Consider the following 20,401-nt stretch of genomic DNA (forward strand, 5'->3'; position numbering starts at 1 on the left):
ACAAGATCCCTGTGATACTCTAAAAAAAGCATTCACCCAAACAAAGAATCTGGAATGCTGCCTACACTGAACTACTAACTGTACAATCTCAGTATTTTCTAGGCCTGTGTTTCCTCAAGAATTAAAACTTGGTTAGCATTTTTAAAATAAAGTATAAATGGGAATTGAGACAGAAGGGATGGATAACATGGCAAGCGACAAGCACAGCCCGTGCCAAGGCAGGGAGTGAGTGTGGGTCAGACACTATGCACGAGGTGCTCTAGAGGGACACTGAGCCTCCTCTACCCAGGCAGCATGCGTCATGCCTGCCTAAAGATGGGTCCACATATATATACTGGTTAGAGGCCCTAATTAGTTGATGGGGGAAAGATATATGCTATGTAAATTTTAGGGCCTTGTAAAGGAGCTATATATTCCATTTAATAAGGATAAATTAATTACTAAAAGATAAATATCAAGTTGCCATCCTTTTAGACAATGTAGGATATTTTCAAAGAGGCAGAAACTTTAAAAAATATTCTAGCAACTTTTTGAAGTTTTCCTGGTATTACCAAATATAAACAGGTTATCATGGCACTTGTATATTTAATTAGATTCATGACAGTTGTATCTCTCATTTATAAATGTTATAATAACTGACTTATATCTTTGCAAATGCATTAGAAATAAATACCCTGAGACTTTGTGATATTTACAATTAGAGACAGAGTGATTTTCTCCTTCAAGACACTCCTGAGAAAGTTCAAAGGATAACTGGCATGATGTAAATTGAAATGCAAATACAAAGCAACAGCATAAGAAATACCAACTATTCCAATGAGGTCTCTCTTCCCTATGAATTCACTTTATCAACATAATTTAAGTCCATATAATGAACTAAGCTTAGTAACTACTATGTACCGTGATGATTATTTTTTTTACTGGTGTTAGCAATACTCCTGGTATGAACAGAAGGACCAACTTTAGGAAGACAAGTTTCATAGAGAAGGACATTAGGACACCATGCTACAAGAAATTTCTTTTTCTTTCTTTCTTTTTTGCTACTGGGGATTGATCTCAGAGGTGCTTTACCATTGAGCCATGTCCCTGGTCCAGTTTCAACAGTTCCAAATTTAATTTTTTTTTTTTTTTTTTTACTTTGAGACGGGGTCTAAGTTGCTTAAGATCTTGCTAAGTTGCTGAGGCTGGCCTTGAACTTGCAATCCTTTTGCCTCAGCCTCCTTAATTGCTGGGATTACAAGTGTACACCACTGTCTGGCTACAACACATTTTTAAAAGGAATTATTCTGTTCTAAACACATAGCTCTATTTTCTGTGAAGTAAAAACAAACTTGAAAAGCAATCTGCTCTGGAACTGCTCTCCAAATCAATTTCTAAACAACATGGGAATGGGTTGTTACTTTACAATGATGTTTTTTTTTTTTTTTAAACAAAAGGCCATTACTCAACTAGGTAATTAAGGAATTCACTAAACTTAATTCCAAATAATTTTTAGTATTAAAAAAATCCACACTAATAGAAGATTTGTCATCAAAACATTTCACACATATTAAAACAAAAGCACTATAAACATTTTAGAGCAGTTTCAACAGAGGAAATACAAATACATGCAGGTATCTGCTAGAATTTATTTCGGCTACCTTTGTCTTACTGGGTTTCTAAGTAGCTACGGTTAAGCATATTGTTAAAAACAAAAAGTGTGACTTTATGCCTTAGAATTCATCCCTGGGACCCCAGATAGAATTGTGTCCCCCAAGAGATTTATTAAAGTCCTAACTCCTAGTACTTCTAGTAGTGACCTTAGCCTATGTAATTAGTTACGATGCGGCCCTGGTGGAGGAGGGTAGCGCTAATCGAGTATGGCTGGCATTCTTACAAGGTTAGAAGAGGGTTGGAGGTGTAGCTCAGAGATATGGAACATGTTTAACATGCCCAAGGCCCTGGGTTCAAATCCCCAGCACCACTAAGAAACAGATCTAGGACTACCATGTGAAGATGGAGGCAGAGCCTGGTGTGATCAATCTACAAGCCAAGGTACACCTAGGATTATCAGCCGCCCCAGAAGCCAAGAGGGAATAAGGCCTGCTGGCATCTCAATTTCAAGTTTCTGGACTTCAGACTGTGAAACAACAGATTCCCATTCTTTCAAGCCTCTCAACTCACACTTTGTTAGAGCAGCCCTAGGAAATGCATAGTTATTACAGAAACTACTTATGTTTGTCTTTTCCTATGTGAGGGACTACGACATGGCATTAAATTTACTACAACAGCCATTAAATTTCCTTGGATAGAGCTCAAGATGCCAAAGCTTTATGGAAAATTTAAATTGTAAGAAAATTCAAGTACATATTTTTCAAATACTTGATAATCAAGAATTCCATCATTAAGATTAATAAGAAAATCAGCAAATTTCACAGTGAAAAACATTACTATTTTCCAGTAGCCAAAAACTGAACTACCACTTGAATGGCTTAAGAACCTAGAAAAAAGATTTTTTTTTCTCTCAAAGTAATGGCTTAATCTACACTGTTCATAGTAGGAGAAACATCAAGTCAAAGAAGTTTATTAGTTTTGCAATAGTCAAAAGTTCTACGCTATTTTTAATTCTCTTCCATGCCATGCCTACTCCCCTGCTCACCTCCCTCTCATCCCCTCCTGCCAAAGACTGGCTCTGATTCATGACTCAAAAACCAAGTGTTGAGAGGATTTCACTACCATTGTTGCAGACACATGTATTCAAAAAGTTTAGTTTGCTTACCTAGAAAAACAAAAACAGCAAACTTCTAGAAAGCCAAAACAAATACCTAACCAGTCTCCAAGAACACAGTGCCTCTAGAGAAACCCTACCCCTGCCATCTACAAGCCACCTAATTCCCACAGACACAACAGGACCACGACTCCTAAGTGTCACAGCCTGGAGGACAGCCCTGGGCAGCTGTCCTGCCCCACCCACAGATTTTACGGGTTCAGCTGACAAGCAGTGTCACCAGGTCAAGTCCAAGAAGCTCAAGAGACTGGGATCACAGAGTGGGGCAAGCAGGACTGGAAGGACACTATGCCAGGACCCTTCCCCCATCCACCTATCCAGGAGGGTATGGGGCGTGGGTGAGTTAAGGGGGTCCCAATACCTGGCTTACCCTTAGGTGACTGCCAAAGCCCAAAACACACCATAATGAGACCGTGATCACTGCCCTGAGTCCACATAGAACTGAACTTATTCTAGAATTTGGAAAACAATAAGAAATGTCACTTTTAAGAATTTAAAGCAAAAATACCTCAAAACACATTAGTTCTAAAACACCTGAGAACCATAAAATGGATGATCTTTCATACTACATTTCATGATAAAAGCACCTGGTCCCAAATATTAATAACAGAAAACATCTAATATCTCACTCAGTTTTCCAACAGTAAAACCAAAGTCAGTAGAACCTACCAAATCTTTCATAATTTTTTACATTTTTTTCCCAAACAACTAGGACAATATCTGGTAAAACAAAATGGTATAAAGTGAAATAAATCATTACAGGTGATACTCTGGAAGTGTTCATATTTCCAAATTTTTAACTCAGTAAAGAAAAGCGTTCCCAATTAATAATTATCCTCCTTATATTCCAAATCTTCTATTCAACCTTTGTCTCTGAATAACAAAATAAGACCTTTTAGATCAACCCCAATTAAATTTGTGTACACAGACACACACACACAATTTATTTCTAGTCTAAATATATCCTCCCTGAAAACAGCTGAGGTCTCTGAATGAGCCATTAACACTTGTCCCTTTCTGCATTCAAAAGAAATGAGAAGACATCCATCCACACTCCTGGCTCAGGGCTCCAGAGCTCCCTGGTGAGCAGCCCCAGGCCACCCTGCTTTAGCTCAAGCCCCTACACTGCACACCCTACAAGGCATGCACAGTCCCCACCTGCAGGACAATCAGGTGGGGCTCCTTCCACCACACACAACCTGGTAAATGTCACTCACCTACCATGTAAATGGCTTCCCCTGGCATCTCGGCAGGTATAATCTCACCTCTACATGCAACTTAAGTCTCTGGGTTAAGCTGTTAAGGACACAGGCCCTACTGCATGCATAAGGCAAAACAGAAAGGCAGGGGGAAGAGAGCCACAGGTAATCTGTCGGAGGATGGAGACAGGCAATGCTGGGCATAACAGACTTCTCACACAGGTGATTCAGAAACAAGACCAGGGAAGCCGAGGAAAAAGGTGTCAAAGCAACAGAGGAAATACCCTGGGCTCAGGAACACAATAAAACAGAAGGGACCCAACACATGACCTAAACTCTAGGATAGGGCCCCCCGCCGCCACTCCCCAAATCAGGGAGACACATGAGGCCCTGCCCAGAGTACGTGAAGGTGAACCACATTACACAAGCAGACACGATGTCTCTGTGTGCTTCTCTCTTATTCACAATGTCCTAGCTCCTTAGAGACCCATGACACTAATGAAAATATAAAAATACTACAAAAATACGCTTTAACTTTTTTGGGGGAGCGGGGGTGATGTGGGGAGGGTGTTTAGCCACTGAGCCACATCCCTAGTCCCTTTAATTTTCTACCTTGAAACAGGGTCTCACTAAGTTGCTTAGGGCCTTGCTTAGTTGCTGAGGCTTGTTTTAAACTTTCAATCCTCCCACCTAAGCCTCACAAGTTGCTGGGATCATAGGTGTGTGACACTGTATCCAGCAACATGCTTTAACTTCCTAAAAGTTAAAATAAATAAATAAATAAATAAATAAACAAACACCTGATTTGAAAGAATGTAAAAACACAGTTTATAATCTTAATTATTAATTATCTTTAAGGTAGTTTCACCTCTCTAGTTAGACTGTGAAATCCTCAGTGAAGACTGTGTTCAGTATGTCTTGCCCATAGAATTAGCAAAATGACTGTCACTATGCAGATGTTCCAGAAACACATACTGGCTAATAGAACATCTTCTCATTTAATAATGTAGAACAATGTGAATAAAGAGAATACAACAGAATTTACCTTTGAAACCTTTGGAACTAAAGCTAGTGTACAAAAGAAATACAATACTTTTAAGGCTTTAATTTTGGAAGTTTTCAAATTAGTGAAAAAAATCTATATATAAGCCAAGATTCAATATAGGTTTAATAACATCAGAGACTGAAAATTAAATTATTTTGTCTTACTTTAAATATATGTAAAAACTGTATTAATAATGTTTCTAAGATCTCTAACAGTTAAATTTTATATGCAGCTAAGCTACTGGCTCAGTCAATTTTTGTGACCTTTAGGGGAGGAAGAAAAAGCAGTCACGGCCCTGACCACTGTGCAGGATGGGCCCCTCCAGTCTGCTGTCAGGAGGGGCCTGAGCAAAGGTCAACAGGTGGACAAGGCCTAGAACACGGCAGAACATAAGTAAAAACGTCCTGAAGGAAACGAAGCATGGCCTTTAATTTATTCATTGAAACTTAGCCAAAAAGTAATTTGATATTCTATTTTCCTCAGACAAAAATCATAGTGTTAATAGGCACACGATCATGCACTCCACTTTTTTTTACTGCCACAAAACAAATTTCAAATTAAAACTCAAAGTATAATTTTAGAATGTAACAATATGATTTTTCACCCGGACAAAACAGACAAATTACTTTTTGTTTTACACCAGACTACTTCCTCATATTCTGATTACAGGTAATATGGCAGTGACCTTACAAAAGGAAACCTAAAACCCAGGCCAAGAGGAGGCCCCGTAAGGCCCCAAGAGTCCAAGGGTATGTTTTGGCACAGGCTGCTTTTCTCCTTTGCCCTCATGCATGTTACCTTGTCACCAGACTTCTGCCCGCTTGTCTTCTTCTTACCTTGTCCTTTATACCTTGGTATCTGAGCATGAGAATAAAATGACATTTTACCACATAATATCAATCTTTAAAAATAAACTAACTCATTACCAAACTAATAAAGGTTCCAATTAAAAAATTTCTTAAAAATGGAAAATCTAGTATGTTCCTTTTCAAAGCCTGCAGTTCTTAGTTTTTCTTAACAACTCATATTTACTTACTAATTCCAGCAGGTATCTGGTCAAGTGTAGGCACTCATCACCATCTGTCCATCCTCAGGTGGAGGATGCTTCTTTAAACACTAGCCTTAGTAGTATTCTAAGGAGGCCTGGCTTCAGCTCCTAAGCAGCTCTGTAGAATACTTGTCCTGACCTTACCCAACCATCCTAGGAGCATTCGAAGCTCCTAAAGAGTTCCTAAAGGCTGGTGGGACCCTCTCATTGGCCACAACATCCCTGCTTAGGCTCTCAAGGCTCATGAGAACCATGGGAGGCAGCCGGCAAGAAGAGGGTGGTAGAAGTACTAGAATCCCAAATCCAGACCCTTAAAACTAGAGGGCAATTGCATGTTAAGAGACAAAATAAGGATTCATTTTTAAAAAAGATCTCACCCTAGAGTGGCCAGCAACCACCTAGAGTTATTTCTGAAGGCGCCATTGCAACCCGAGCTTATGGTGCCAACTATGACATGGTAATCACACTGAACAGAAATGAGTGGCAGAAGCGTGGTGGTTCCGCCTGAGGATAGGCATTGTCCTCTGAATCGGCAATGAACGTAAGAGTTTTGGGCAACATTTAACAACCTAAAACACTGAGGATTCTCATAATTCTCCAAAGTTAAAAATTCTTTAAGAATGAGTATGTAAACAGACTTTAATATTTTAACCCAAAGATATACTTTACGTAGGTTCACATTGTTAATTTGTCTTAATAACTCGATAAAAAGAGAACTTTCAAATAGCTCAATGCTGCTGGTAACTATTTTGAAATAAATAGTAGTTAATTTTAATCTCTAATGCCAGATATTTTTGTGGAAAATAAGTCTTTCTTCCACAAGCTCTTTTATCAGCAATTAATTTTTTAACATTTACTCATGACCTATTCTGTTGTCAGGATTACAGCACCCACAAGCATGAGGGAAAACAACTTTTTAAAAAATTCGCTTTAAAAAACGCTAACTAGGAATCTCAGAAGAAAAACTATGAACAATATGATAATCTTTTTTCTCAGTCAAAAATAAAGCACGGCGTTTCTCTGGGCTTCTAACCTTCAGCAGCAGCAATGCCAACAGCAGCAGTCACTGGGCAGCGTTCTCATCTGGCAATTGAGTCACTGCCCTCTGGAGACTCACCTGATTTTTTAATTTTTTAAAATTTTTTACTGCTACCAGGGATTGAACCCTTGACCACTGAGCCATATCCCCAGCCCCATTTTATATTTTACTTAGAGACAGGGTCTCACTGACTTGCTTAGAACCTTGTTTTTGCCAAGACTGGCTTTAAACTTGAGATCCTCCTGCCTCAGTCTCCTGAGCTGCTCAGATCACAGACATGTGCCACCATGCCCAGCTTACTCCCCTGATTTAAAATATCACCTCTTACGTAAAAGTCACCGTACCACCCTGAACTCACAGCTTCATCTTTGAATGTACTCCACAGCATAACTCTATTTCTATGGAGTAGAAATAAAGGAAAAATCATAGAATACAAATGTAACCTGTGATGGACTGCATGTTTATGTCCCCCCAAATTCATATGCTGAAATTCCAATCCCTTGGATAATAGTATCAGGAAGGGGAACTTTTGGGAAGCTATTAGGGCCAGAGGGTTGAACCCTCATGAATGGGATTAATCCCCTTATAAATAAGAGAGGCTCCAGAGAGCTCCCTTATCCCTTCCACCATGTGAGGACATATAGTAGGTCCCAATTAAAAACCAGGAGGTAAGCCCTCAACAGACACCAAGTCTGCACGCCTTTAACCTGGACTTCCAGCCCCAGAACTGGGATAAACAAACATCTGCTCTTTATTAACCTCCCCTCCTGGGATGTTTTATCACAGCAGTCTGACTAGACTAAACCATGACCCAAGCCCATTCTTAAATAAGACCAGCTACACTCCAGTCAGTCACCAACTTTCCTAACAATCATATATTTGTTCCTCTATTGCTATATGTATATTCTTGATCTTAAATTGAAGCATTCAACTCAATTTTTTGCTCCTTTAAACCATATCCCCCAAATCAGGTCTTTTCTTTAATAGTACACAAGCACAAATGCACATGCACACACACACACACACACACACACACACAAAGCTAACCATAGTACGTATATTTTCCCATAAATTTTATTAAAATAGCTCATTAATATAAAAAACCATCATGATTTACAATTTCTAAATCTGACCACCCATTTAACAGTATATAATATTCAACACAACAATTATATTCTGGAAACTAATATTCTCAAACTAGGAATTTATAAATGAAAAGTAAACAAATCTCCTTGGTAATGGAAGAAAATATTCAAAGATCCAAATGAGTTCAAATATTCTACAACTCTGATGTTTAAGGGCATATTTTTTCCTACAAAATTCAACAAAAGGAATAGAAATTTTGAAACACATACTTAACCAAAAAGAAAAAGGCACCTTGAACAAATCAGAGCCCTTGTTACAAAAGAACAAGAAAACCTAGAACACACAAGGGTAGAGGGAAGAGCCCTCGGAGTCTCAGTGCGGATATTACTTTGATACCCAGCTAACTCACCTTACTGGGGGTTCCATGTGCACTGGTTCTTCCTTCTGGTGACTTTGGTGGAGAATGTATATCAGACAGATCCAGTGCACCCTAAAAATCACAATTTAAAACACATTTAAAAATAAAACAAGAATATACAAATTATCTTTCAAAGGAATCTTAGCATTTAAAAACAATGTACAAAATTGGCATTTTACTTCTTGCCTCATTCACATAACTTTTCTTATCAGATTTCCTCTAATTTTACCAAAAAAAAAAAAAAATGCATCCACATTCTAATTACCTATAAAATATTTCAGTCACCTTGAAGGCCACCTAGTTTGCACTGCAATATGCCCCTAATCTATCTTTTCAACACTGACTTTCTCTCTTCCCTTCTCTGCTAATATTATTCTGTGATTCTCAAAGGTCTACTTTTTCTACCCTCCTTCATTATATGTCAAGAAAAAAAATACCAAATAGCAACTCTCACAAAAACCATCAGCTTCTACAAACGGTAGTACTCTATTTCTCTTTTATGCCCCTTTATTATTTTTCCATTTTAAAGCAGCTATTCTAGTATGGCTTATATGTGCAATAGTTACATATGTCTCTCAGCACAAGGTTTTAATCATAAATGCAAAGGAGAGTTTTTAAAAATATTTCCTGAATAAGAATCACTTCCAAAAATTCACCTGTTATTATTACCATAAGCTCTATGACACTGTATTAAATACTGGCTATTTTGTTTTAGAAAGTCTTTAACAACTACAATTTTTTAAATATGAAAATGTGCTATACATCATGGCTTCTTCCCAAGCCCATTCTATAATGGCAGCATCTTCTCCCAGGTTAGGAACTATAGGCTCATCTTTGAGCTCTTCCTTTCTCACACGGCCTTCTATGACTCTGCCCCTTGCCAGAATACTAATTTACCAAATCTTGCTGATTCTTCTTTAAAGGGTAATCTTTCTCTCATTTCTATTCTGCTTCCATTCTTTGTCTAGATTCGCCTTCCTACAGGTTTTACTTCTAATTTTCTCTAACCTTTACAAATTTGTCTTTCATGTAGCACTCAAAGACTTCAAAGACTTTCCACTGACCATGAGCAAACAACAGCTAATCACCATGTCTTTGATCCTACCAGGTGCATGAAAAGAAAACCCTTGTCCTCAACAGACTTGTGATCTAGTAGTATGACAAAGATAAATATATGTGACTAACAATCAGCAGAATAAATTCTAAATTAGACATCAGTTACCAGTAGTGAGAGAACAACAAGAGGAGGAAACACCACAGTCAGCCAGCTGTGGATAGTACCACAAGGATAACATTGCAGGCTGAGTGATGGGACAGATGTATCATTTCAGGCAGATAATAGGATAAGACAATAAGAGCAGGCAAAAAGACATAAGCTGCTTTCAAGTAATTAAGTTCAGTCTAGATTGAATGCAAGTTGAATATTCCTATCTGAAAACACAGAAAGTTTCAGACTTCAGATTTTTAGGACAGGTGATCCGGCACAGCTATACAAACATACTCAAGAGATCTGAAACACATTCCAGAAATGAGATACTCAACTTCCACAAGGTTTCACACTTCAAAAAACAAAACAACAACAAAAAAAACCTACACAAACAGAATCCTGCAGTATCACTCCGGAGCTGAGATTAAGGACAAAGAATCTAGAGATTCAAATTACCATTATGATAGTCATAGCAATTTTTAAAGAAAGAACACATGAAGAATTGAATTTTAAAAATAATTCAGCAACAGTGAAGACTGTAAAGGTGAGAACCCTGAGGAACGGAGATGAAGATGGATGATGAAGGTGCTAAAGGAAAGGATAATGATCCAGGATGAGCTCAGAAACAAGAGAGTGCTTCTGATGAACTACAGCCGGGAGACACTAATAGTCAACCACAATGAAGTATGCGGAACAGAGCAACTCAATTCTTAAGGTAGTTTTAAAATAAAGTTTTGGCAAAAAGCCCTAATAACTGAGCTCAACAAGTTAATCCATAGCTAGTTTCTATTATCAAAAGTCAAAGGACAATAAAACCTGTAATTTTTTATTCTGTTCTGACATCAGGCTTTCTTTCAAAGTAATAAAGTAAAATACTAATAAATGATGGAAAAGCTAAAAAAGACTAAATACCCAAATATTAAGAGGGGAAAAAAACAGCAAAAAGTGGGGATAAAATGTCCAACTTAATTGTTTTGCAATCTAGAGAGCAAAACAATTCTATTTTGAAGAACAAGTTCCATGCTTAGTCTATCTGAAAGAATCGGATGTGAGTCAGGACAAACTGACAGGGCAGGCTGCAGTTCTACCCACCAGAACACGGTACTGAAGAACACACTGATTCATTTTACTCTCAAATCTCATCAACCACAAAGCAAAGGCTTTACCAGGTCTCAACTTGGTGCAAACATATGTCTAGCAGAGAAGAGCTTACAGCAATTAACTTTTCCTTAACTGCCAGCTGCCACAACTAGAGCATGCAGGCAAGAGTGAATTCCTCCTAACAAAGTGACCACATCCAGGGCTACCTGAGGAGCACTCCTGGGGTGGAGCCTGGAGTTCCAGAGCCCAGGAAAGAATGCAAGAACACCTGGAACTGAGGTTGGTTTGTGGGGATAGGAAGGCTGTTCTTGTCTTGTTTTTCTTTTTTAGAAGTCAGCTTTTTCACAGAACTTAAATGTACTAGTGGTTTATCCAGATTGTTATATGTAGTGAAGAGCTGGAAATTCCAAGCTGAAGCCAGGGGAGAGGATTGGGCAATGGCTAAGGGAGTCATCCACACAGTATCTATACAAAACTAAGAAACAGTGATAACAAAGGCCAGGGTTTACCCACTCACACCTCCATGCCAACACTGCTCTGAGAGCTTCCGTTATCGACTTCTAAACTAAAACAACTCACACAACCAAAATGTGGCAGGCTGGGGTTCCAACCCAACAGTCTGGCTCTAGAGTCCAGCTGTTACCTAGGGTATGAAGAGAGAGGACCAGAGAGAAAAACATGCAACTACCACTGCAATCAGCACAGAGAGTAACAGAGAAAGAAAACAAAAGGGCGGGTGGAGAAAGAAAAGACCTCGGGATCACAGAAGTTGAGAGGAGTGCAAAAAAAGAAATGCTGCCACCAACTGTAGACTCGAGGTCCAGGAGACTGTTGAGCCATTTTTCATACCCTAATACATAACAATGTCCATCATATAAGAAGACAACAAAATCCTATTGACTTACTGAGGAATAAGTGAATGAAGGTGCAATACACAGACTACGACGGCTCAGAGGCCGTCGGTCCCGGGTCCTGGATCTAGCCAGCTCCCCAACCGCCTTGCTGCACTCTTCTGCCTTCTGATGTGCCCTTATTAAACTTGGTCCCCCAACCAATATCTTACTCACATTGCTTAGCAAAATTTTGGCATGAAACAATCACTTCACCCTTTGAATTAAAATAATTATTCACAAACATTTGTTAAAAAAAATCATGTATAATCTTCCTCTCTAATCTTGAACTGTTACTTAAACATTAATTCTGGAAGCATTTTTTTATCCTGAATACCTCTGAGCTCTTCAAGCACACAAAATCTTCTTCTATTATCCATGGAATATATTTACCATGCCTGAAATTCAATTAGTACTAAAGCAAGCTTTACTGATTTTCAAAGTTCCCAGTTGAAAACATACACTTAGACTCCCCAAATGGAATACATACACAGGCCCATTTCCATCCACATTCTAGAAATTTCTATGACTGAAAAAGCATACTCAGCCACAAATCTGGAATAGTCACACACGTATCTACATCTTTAAGACAGTATCTTCATGTAAAACTAATGTGTGTATTATGGTTTAGATATAAGGTGTCCCCTAAAAGCTCATGTGAGACAATGCAAGAAGGTTCAGAAGTGAAATGATTGGATTATGAGAGTTGTAACCTAACTGATGGATTAATCCACTGACAGGGATTAACTGGGTCTAACTATAGGCAAGAGAGTGTTGCTAGAGATAGGTCACCAGGGGAACGCCTTTGGGGTTCATGTTTTGTCCCTGGTGAGCAAAGCTCTCTGCTTCATGGTCACCATGTGCTGAAGCGCTTTCCTCCTCCATGCCCCTCTGCTATGATGTTCTGCCTCACCTCAAGCCCAGAGCTATGAAGTCAGCTGACCACGGACTGAACCTCTGAAATCATGAGCCAAAATAACTTTTCCTCCTCTAAGTTGTTCTTGTCAGGTCTTTTGGTCACAGCAACAAAAAACTGACTGAAACAGTATTTAAATATAAGTCAGACCTGCTCAGGAGTAGTTCTGAAAAGAAAGGTTAAGAATAAGAAGATCACTGCTAACCAACAAATTTGAAAACGTTTTGAAACTAAGCAAAATCAACAGCTCAGTTTTAAACATAATCTAAAAAAACCTTTAAATTAAAAAAAAAATTGTCTATACATCATCTCTTCCAAATTTAACTAAAATAAAAACTAAAAACTAGCTGAATATTTCCTATGTCAAGTATCATTCTTACATTTTATATGTGTTAACTCATGAGTCTTACAACACCCACAAGATGTAGATCCTATTATCCAAATTTTATAAATGAGGCAATGGAGAGATTAAGTAACATGTTAAAGTTTGAGAGCTAAGCAATGAGGAACTATCATTTTTTTTCAGACAGTTTGGCTCCTCAATTCAACACTCTGAAGATCAATAACTAAAACAATATACAAAAGTGTCAAAATCAGGGCTGGAGTTGTGGCTCAGCGCTGGAGCACTTGCCTAGCAAGTTCAAAGCCCTGGGTTTGATCCTCAGCACCACATAAAATTAAATAAATAAAATAAAGGTATTGTGTCCAACTAAAAAATAAGTGATCAGAATATTTCAATTTTCATTAAAATATATATTTATTCTCACTGCATTTCATTATCTTTAAGCAAATCTTTTCATGTTAACCTTGACTCACTGCATATATCTACTCTACTGGTCAAATTAGACAAAAACGAAAACAAATCATGAAGGATCACACTTACTTCCCCACCGGAGGGCCCTTTCTCCTTCTGTTGGCAGCGTCTGATCACTTCTAGTAATAAGGGTCCTCCCACAGTGCCTTCCGCTTCAATGATACCTAAATCACGGGCTAAATTCTCTCGACCTTCTAGACCTTGAAACTGGAAAAGAAGAAGACACATGTGCCCAAAAAAATACCAAAAGTACATCCAGAGATCACAGAAAGTATCTCCAAACTCAAACAAGCTATCTTTCTAGTGAATGTCTACTTTTAAAATTTTACTTTTTTTTTTTTTTTTTAAAAATGCCACAGCATAGGATCATGACAAAACTAACTCTAATAATACTCAACTTTATTAGCAAGCTACAAATTACATGAAGCAGCAACACTGGTACCTTTTCTCTGACAGTTCAAATAGCTTTTATAAGAAAAATGAATCATCAATTAAAAAAATTAATCTGTGTGCAAGTAAATATAACTTGATAAATTTTATAAGCTTCCAGGTTAATAATAACTCATTTGTATCAATGTTTCAGGGACGTGAAAACAGATGTAAAAATCATTGTTCTTACTGTGCTTGTTTCAGGTTGAAAAACAGCCAAGGTAAAGTCAAGGTTAAAAAACTGGAGAAATTCTGCAACAAGACTAGCCACTAAACGACCTGTAAAGATCAAGAAAAAATTGTGTAAGCAAATCCTAAAAAACTTTCAATTTCAATTTCACCAAGCAGCCTTGGTGAAATAAGATAATGAACAGGAGAAAAAGAGGCTTCTAAATTTTTCAAATTATGAATTTCTTCTCTTTAAATAGATAAATAATAAAAAATCTCAATCTTCAATTTTTTCCTTAGGATCACTAGTCTGAAACTATAAAACAATGCAATATTCCACAAAAATATTTCAATGTTGTACTTTTTATATTAAAATTGTGTTTATGTAAAATTTGCTTTAACCAACAACTTTCCACAACCAAACCCACTGAACAATAGCAATGTGACTGTTACACAGCAAAATATTTTTAAATGCGCATCTATAAGAAAACATACTTGAAAAAAAGATAAAATTTCTGATTTTTCCCCAAATGGTGACAAGATTTGAAAATTCAGAGGCAGATAAAAATAAACAAGAATGAATGGAAAGTCTTACCATCTTTTGTATTTAAAAACTTTTTCAGGCTTTCATTGACTAAAGGAGTTTTGTTCTGTTAAAAAAAAAAAATGAAATATTTTAAGTGTCATGTTTATCCTAAAAATAACTATGAAATGTACATTAAGTTTAATTTTTGGCAAAGACATAAGTAATATGTTATCATTCATAAAATTAGTTTCTGAAATCCATTTCACAAACAGGACTTGATTTGTACTATTTAATAATGTCTCAAAGTTAAAAAGCCATACATGAAGACCCATGTTTGTTTTAAATTGTTCTATAAATTATTCATTAAACTGCTTTTGAAGTCCAATATCTTCAATACTCCTGTAAAATGCAATTAAATTTAAACAACTATTTATTATTTCAAATGTATGGAGTATGATATTTTATCATCTTAGGTCTCTATTGTTTATAACATACATACTTAAAATTTCCAATTACAAGTAGCCATAGTTCAACTTATCTTTGTAATTATAGATGTGAATAAATATAGGAAAAAATACTCTTTTGCATCAAAGCTGTGATTACTGACAATGAGGCTCAAACAAGGCAGCACAAGAGGGACCTCCTCGAGCTGAGCACGAGTTACAGGGAGATAAGCGCCTCATAAACTGCCGATGGGAATTCAAAATGGCACAATCATTTTGGAAAGCTTAAAATATCCCTAGTATGAATGTGATCCACTTATTTCACCCTTACGTATTTCTCAAGAGATATCACAAATTTAAGCAAAGACTTTTACATGAATGTTCACAGCATTTAATTATGATAATCAAGATCCAAAAATCATTTAAATATGTGTATCAACAGGTAAATGGTTAAACAAGTTGTCATGTATCCATTCAATGAATCAATGGAAAGATATCTTGAACCCAAGATTAAATGACATGACTTAATACACACAAAATGAATTTCAAGTGCATTATGCTGAACAAAAGAAGCCAGATCAAAAATAGTACATACTATAGGATCCCATTCATATGGCTCTGAAGACATATTTAGGATGCAGGGGGGACACAAGAAAATTTTGAAGGATTAGAGTTATGTTCACTATCTTGATGGTGGTAATCAGTACATATTTAGCATAAATGTAAAAGTTTACCAAATTACACATTTTATATGCTGAATTCACTGTTGCTCAATTATACCTCAATTAAGTTTTGTTTTGTTTTCAAAAAAGAGGGAAAGATCACGAAGGACCCCGATAGTCTAGTTTAGGAAATTTGAAGACTGAGTCAACTAAAACACTCAGGAAAGAATGGAGAGACAAGATCAGATATGTATTATAAACAGTCAATCTAGATCTAGAAGCAATATAGAGGACTCCAGGGGGATTGTGAGGGGCGTCAGCAAAGGGAAGCCTAGATAATAGGAACAGGATAGAGCACTCTGGAAAGGAAATAATGAAGCACAGGCAAAGCAGGCAGCAGAGTACCTTCACACTGACCTTCAGAGACAGACTGGACAGACAGCTGGGTGAGGACTGAGCAGGTAGGCAGAAAGAAAGGCAAGGCCTAAGAAACACATTTCCTGCCTGATTTCCCCAGAAAGATGGGTCTATTAGTTAGTTGAACATACAGGCCTGCAGCTCAGGAGAAACATAGGCGCTGAAAATATGGTGCTCAAGTTACAGGTGTTATTAAGGTCACTAGGAAAAGAATACAGAATGAAAACTGGGGAACAAGGTAACAAGTGCAAGAGTTCAAGTGCAGTACAGAAAAAAAGATCATGCTAAAGATATCTTGGAATAAGAAAAGAGTAAAAACAGAACAGAAAGAGGTCTCAAAGGTCAAGGGAGACTTTTCAAGTAAGAAGGAATTAAGAATGTCAAATGCCACTATGCTCAACCAGACAGGTAAAAAACAAAGTATACTCAAGATATTCTTCTTGACTGTAGCAAGAGACCTTCTTAAGGTATAGTAGTGGTATATTTAAAATGTTAATGACAGAATGTCTGGTACTGTAAGAAATGGTATGTGATATACACATTGTTTCAAAACCTAGATTTCTGGAAGGAAGAAAAAAAAAATAAGACTATGGAAGGCAAAACCCAAAGTAATAATACCTGGATAAGACAGGGCCTTGCCAGGCGTGGTGGTGCATGCCCGTAATCCCAGAGGCTGGGAGGCTGAGAACTTCGAGTTCAAAGCCAGCCTCAGCAACTTAGCGATCAACGAGACCTTGTCTCTAGATAAAATAGAAAAAAACAGAGCTGGGGATGTGGCTCAGTGGTTAAGCACCCCTGGGTTCTATCCCAGGTACCTACCCACCCCCCCCCCCAAAACACAAAAAACAAAAGACAGTGCCTTTTCTAAAGCAGGAAAGAGAGAGGTAGAGGGAGGTACAGATACATGCTTTTTAGGTAAGCTTTTCCTAAGGTAAGCAGTAGATTGGGGGCAGGAAGAGGAAGACACAAAGGACTCGATGATTTCCATTTTTCCCTGTGAGGGAGAAGACAAGACAATCTGTCTAGAGCAAAGAGAACAGATAAAGCAGAAGGCTTAAATGAAGTTAAAGAGGGGACTGCCAAGTAAAACACAGATCGGCTGGACCCTGATCAGCTCCCAGCTGCGGGTGGTAGCCACCAACCTGTAGCATCACCAATTCATATGGTTAAGTGGCTGTATCTAGAAAGTGAAGTAGTCAGGGTTTCTGAGGGAAGGCCCATGGTTCTAGATTAATCAAGAAAAAAGAATCAAGCTGGAGATATAGCTATTTGGTAGAGTGCTTCCCCTGCATGCACAAAGCCCTGGGTTCAATCCCCAGAATCACCAAAAAAAAAAAAAAAAAAAAAAAAAAACTAATGCTTCAAAACAAACAAGGAGAGAGCAAACAATAAATGAACAGTTTGATGAAATTAAACAGAAGGTACATAGGTCTAAGCAAGTGGGAAAAGTGCCATCAAGGACAGTGAAAGACTTTGATTATAAAGTGAACCTTGTTGACAAGTTACAGGATATTTAGTTAGGATTTTTTAGGGGATTATTGGTAGAGGGCAAAAAAATAAAAATAAAAAAACCCTATAAATTATCGATTGAATAAAAAGATGTGAAAAATACTAGAGGACAAAAAAAATTTGGAAAGTTACATACTACACACCCCCTACCTTGAAGATGCACAATGCATACAAGCTTATGAAGGGTTCTGAACAGTCTCAGCTAACTCACTGACAATGAACCATTTCTTCTGGTAACTCCTACAACTTTTTGTTTCGGATTTAGCACTGGCCTAAGTTACTGTGCATACTTTTAGGAATACTCCAAGATTCAGGAAGATACACAAAAGAATACCGTCGGTTCCCCCCAGTCATAGAGAACCTGACGTGTGGCCGTCCGCAGCGGACCGCAGGCTGCAGCAGTCCGTCTCGGGGCGTCCCAAAGCGGCCAGAAGCCGGCTGACCCCCGCTAGCTACATCTGCGGGCTGCGTACCTCTACTTTTTCTTGCTCTTCTAGTGCTAAAAACACAGCTGCGCGAAGTTCAGCCTGGAGAAGGAGAAGGGGAGTTACCGGGAGCCGCCGGGCACCTGCGGGCTGCCCATCCTCCGGCCAGCGCGGCGCCCCCTCCCCGACCGGCCCGGCGCCGCAGCGCGGTCCGCTGACCTCGCGCCCCCGACCCTCCGCCGCGGGCCGCCACCCCGCGCCCGCCGACCCCGAGCCGCGGGCGGCCACCCCGCGCGGCCCGCGCTCCCGGCCCCGCGCCCTCTTCACCCGCCTCCACAAGATGGCGCGCCCGCCCGGCCCGGCCGCCCGCCTCCCGGCCACCCTGTCGGCGTCCGCGCACCTTGATGCGGTTCAGGACGCCGCTGTTCTCCAGCGTCTGCACCAGCAGGTCCCGCAGCTCCGTGTCCTCCTCGGCCACCACCGCGGCCGTCGTCGCCGCCATCTTGCTTCTCCAAGACAACCGCCCAAGCCGCGCTAACGGCCAACGGCCGCCGCAGAAGCCGCACGGCGCAGCGACGCAGCGAACCCCGCCCCTCACGTCGGGGGCGGGGCCTCGAGACTACGGGCGGACGCGAGAGGGCGAATCGTCGGGACGCAGGGGGCGAGGACTCGACGCAAGTCGAGATTGGGGTTGTGGGGGCGGGACGTCGGACGCCAGGGCGAGGACTCGACGCAAGTCCAGGCCTCGGGGCTCGGTCGGGGCGGGGCTCGGGGCGGGGCTCGGGGCGGGGCTCGGGGCGGGGCTCGGGGCCGGGGTAGAGTTGCAGGTGTCTGAGCGCCAGGTCTGCGCTGCAGAATTCTCGTCCCAATTCCAATAGGGTGGTGGTTGGCTCTTGGTTCAGTGCACTGCCCAGCTGCGGCCTAACCCCGAGAGACCGCCGTCGGGCAGTGTCTGCATGTACAACTCATGCATGTGTCTACGCCCATATGTGCGTCTATGTGTGTCTGTGTTTGTGTGTGTGTAAACACTTTCTCGAGAAAGTGAGTCTGTATTTCGGGTGGAGGCTAGGAATGAAGGCTCAGTGCACTGGCCTTGTCCTACTGTTTACTCCGGTGTGTTTTAAGTCCTTTTGCAAGAATACTTGGGGAGGGAAAGGGAATCCCAAACTCCAGCACTCATAGGAAATGCTCTCATCCACAAGGGCTGTGACAGGGCGTAGGAGCTCTCCTTTATCTTCCTGCAGGTAGTCGGCAGATTAGAATCTGAGATACAAGTGCTGAAAAACATCTTTCATATTGATGGTCTAACAACAAGAATACAGGAAAAACTGAGTTTAAATGAAGCCTTTTCTTGTATCTAAAGAGAAAAGATTAAGAAGTTAGTTTTGAGGTGGACTTAAAAAGAAAATAATTAAATTGGATTCATTTGAGAGAAGTAAGACCATTCCAAACATAAATGATGACATGACCTTTAAGAGAAAGGGTCTGGTGTAGTGCTCAAGTTGCCGACAACAGAATCTGATCTGGTTAGAAAATGGGGATGGACGCCTGGAAAGCCAGGAAGACACCCATGGACCAGGTAGACAAGAGGAAGGCAGAAGGGAAGAGTGCTCCTGCTGGGGAAGGACACAGACGCAGAGGCTGGAAAGCCGGACCCATGGGGAAATGAAAACAGCATCTATGGCAGAAGCAGGATTCAGGAGCTGGCACAATGACGCATTGGTTTGGGGAATGAGCCATTTGAAGCCTGTGATGAACATGCAGCTTTGGACATCTGGAAGACAATTTGAAATTCCTTGAATTGACAAGTTGAACACCTGCTCTGTTCTAGGCCCTAAATTAGGTAGTGAAGAGGCAGCAGAGCTCCTTTCCCTGAGTCAGGGAGCTGACAGTTCAGGGATTCAGACAGATAACTCTTAAAACTGACTGAAAAGACTGAAAAGGGAGGGTAAGAGAAGAAGCAGCTGGACAGACATTCAAGGAGGACAGAGAACAGTGTCCTACAGTGACTGTATTTGGAGAGCAGGCCCACAGGGGCAATAAAGGTGGTGTGAGGTCATAATCCAATAGGATTGGCGTGCTTAGAAGAGGGAGAGAGATCAGGACTCTCTCCATGCCTCTAAGCCATGCAGAGGCACCTCACAGAAACCAAAAGTGCTGCCACATAATCTTGAACTTCCACCTCCAGAAGTGTGGGAAAGTGTACTTCTGTTGTTCAAGCCATCACCCCATGGTGACCGTCAGTCTCCTAATGGAGTGCTGCTGAACACCTGTTGTAATAGGGGTTTCCTG

The 20,401-nt window shown here is 39.9% G+C and overlaps 1 protein-coding gene across 4 annotated transcripts in view; it reads right to left on the bottom strand.

The window, feature by feature from the left end:
- Nucleotides 1-18,692, bottom strand: part of Cep43 (centrosomal protein 43) — a 39,650-nt gene extending 20,958 nt beyond the window's left edge. For 2 of the 4 annotated variants that reach the window (XR_006852684.2, XR_009227215.1), the window contains exons 1-7: nucleotides 18,510-18,692; nucleotides 18,158-18,211; nucleotides 14,723-14,777; nucleotides 14,150-14,238; nucleotides 13,600-13,737; nucleotides 8,594-8,674; nucleotides 5,810-5,869 (exon numbers count right to left, since the gene is read on the bottom strand). Coding sequence is in view for 2 of the 4 variants with exons in the window: in XM_046449324.2 (XP_046305280.1) it covers nucleotides 5,810-5,869; nucleotides 8,594-8,674; nucleotides 13,600-13,737; nucleotides 14,150-14,238; nucleotides 14,723-14,777; nucleotides 18,158-18,211; nucleotides 18,510-18,611 (579 nt within the window). In the remaining 2 variants the exon portion in view is untranslated. The remainder of the gene's footprint in view (nucleotides 1-5,809; nucleotides 5,870-8,593; nucleotides 8,675-13,599; nucleotides 13,738-14,149; nucleotides 14,239-14,722; nucleotides 14,778-18,157; nucleotides 18,212-18,509) is intronic. The other 2 variants (XM_046449324.2, XM_046449325.2) reach the window with 2 other exon arrangements.
- Nucleotides 18,693-20,401: the final 1,709 nt, after the last annotated feature.

The sequence above is a fragment of the Marmota monax genome, unplaced genomic scaffold (assembly GCF_021218885.2).
Source record: "Marmota monax isolate L192 unplaced genomic scaffold, Marmota_monax_Labrador192_F-V1.1 WCK01_AAM20220418_F8-fsc00083, whole genome shotgun sequence".
Classification (NCBI taxonomy): domain Eukaryota; kingdom Metazoa; phylum Chordata; class Mammalia; order Rodentia; family Sciuridae; genus Marmota; species Marmota monax.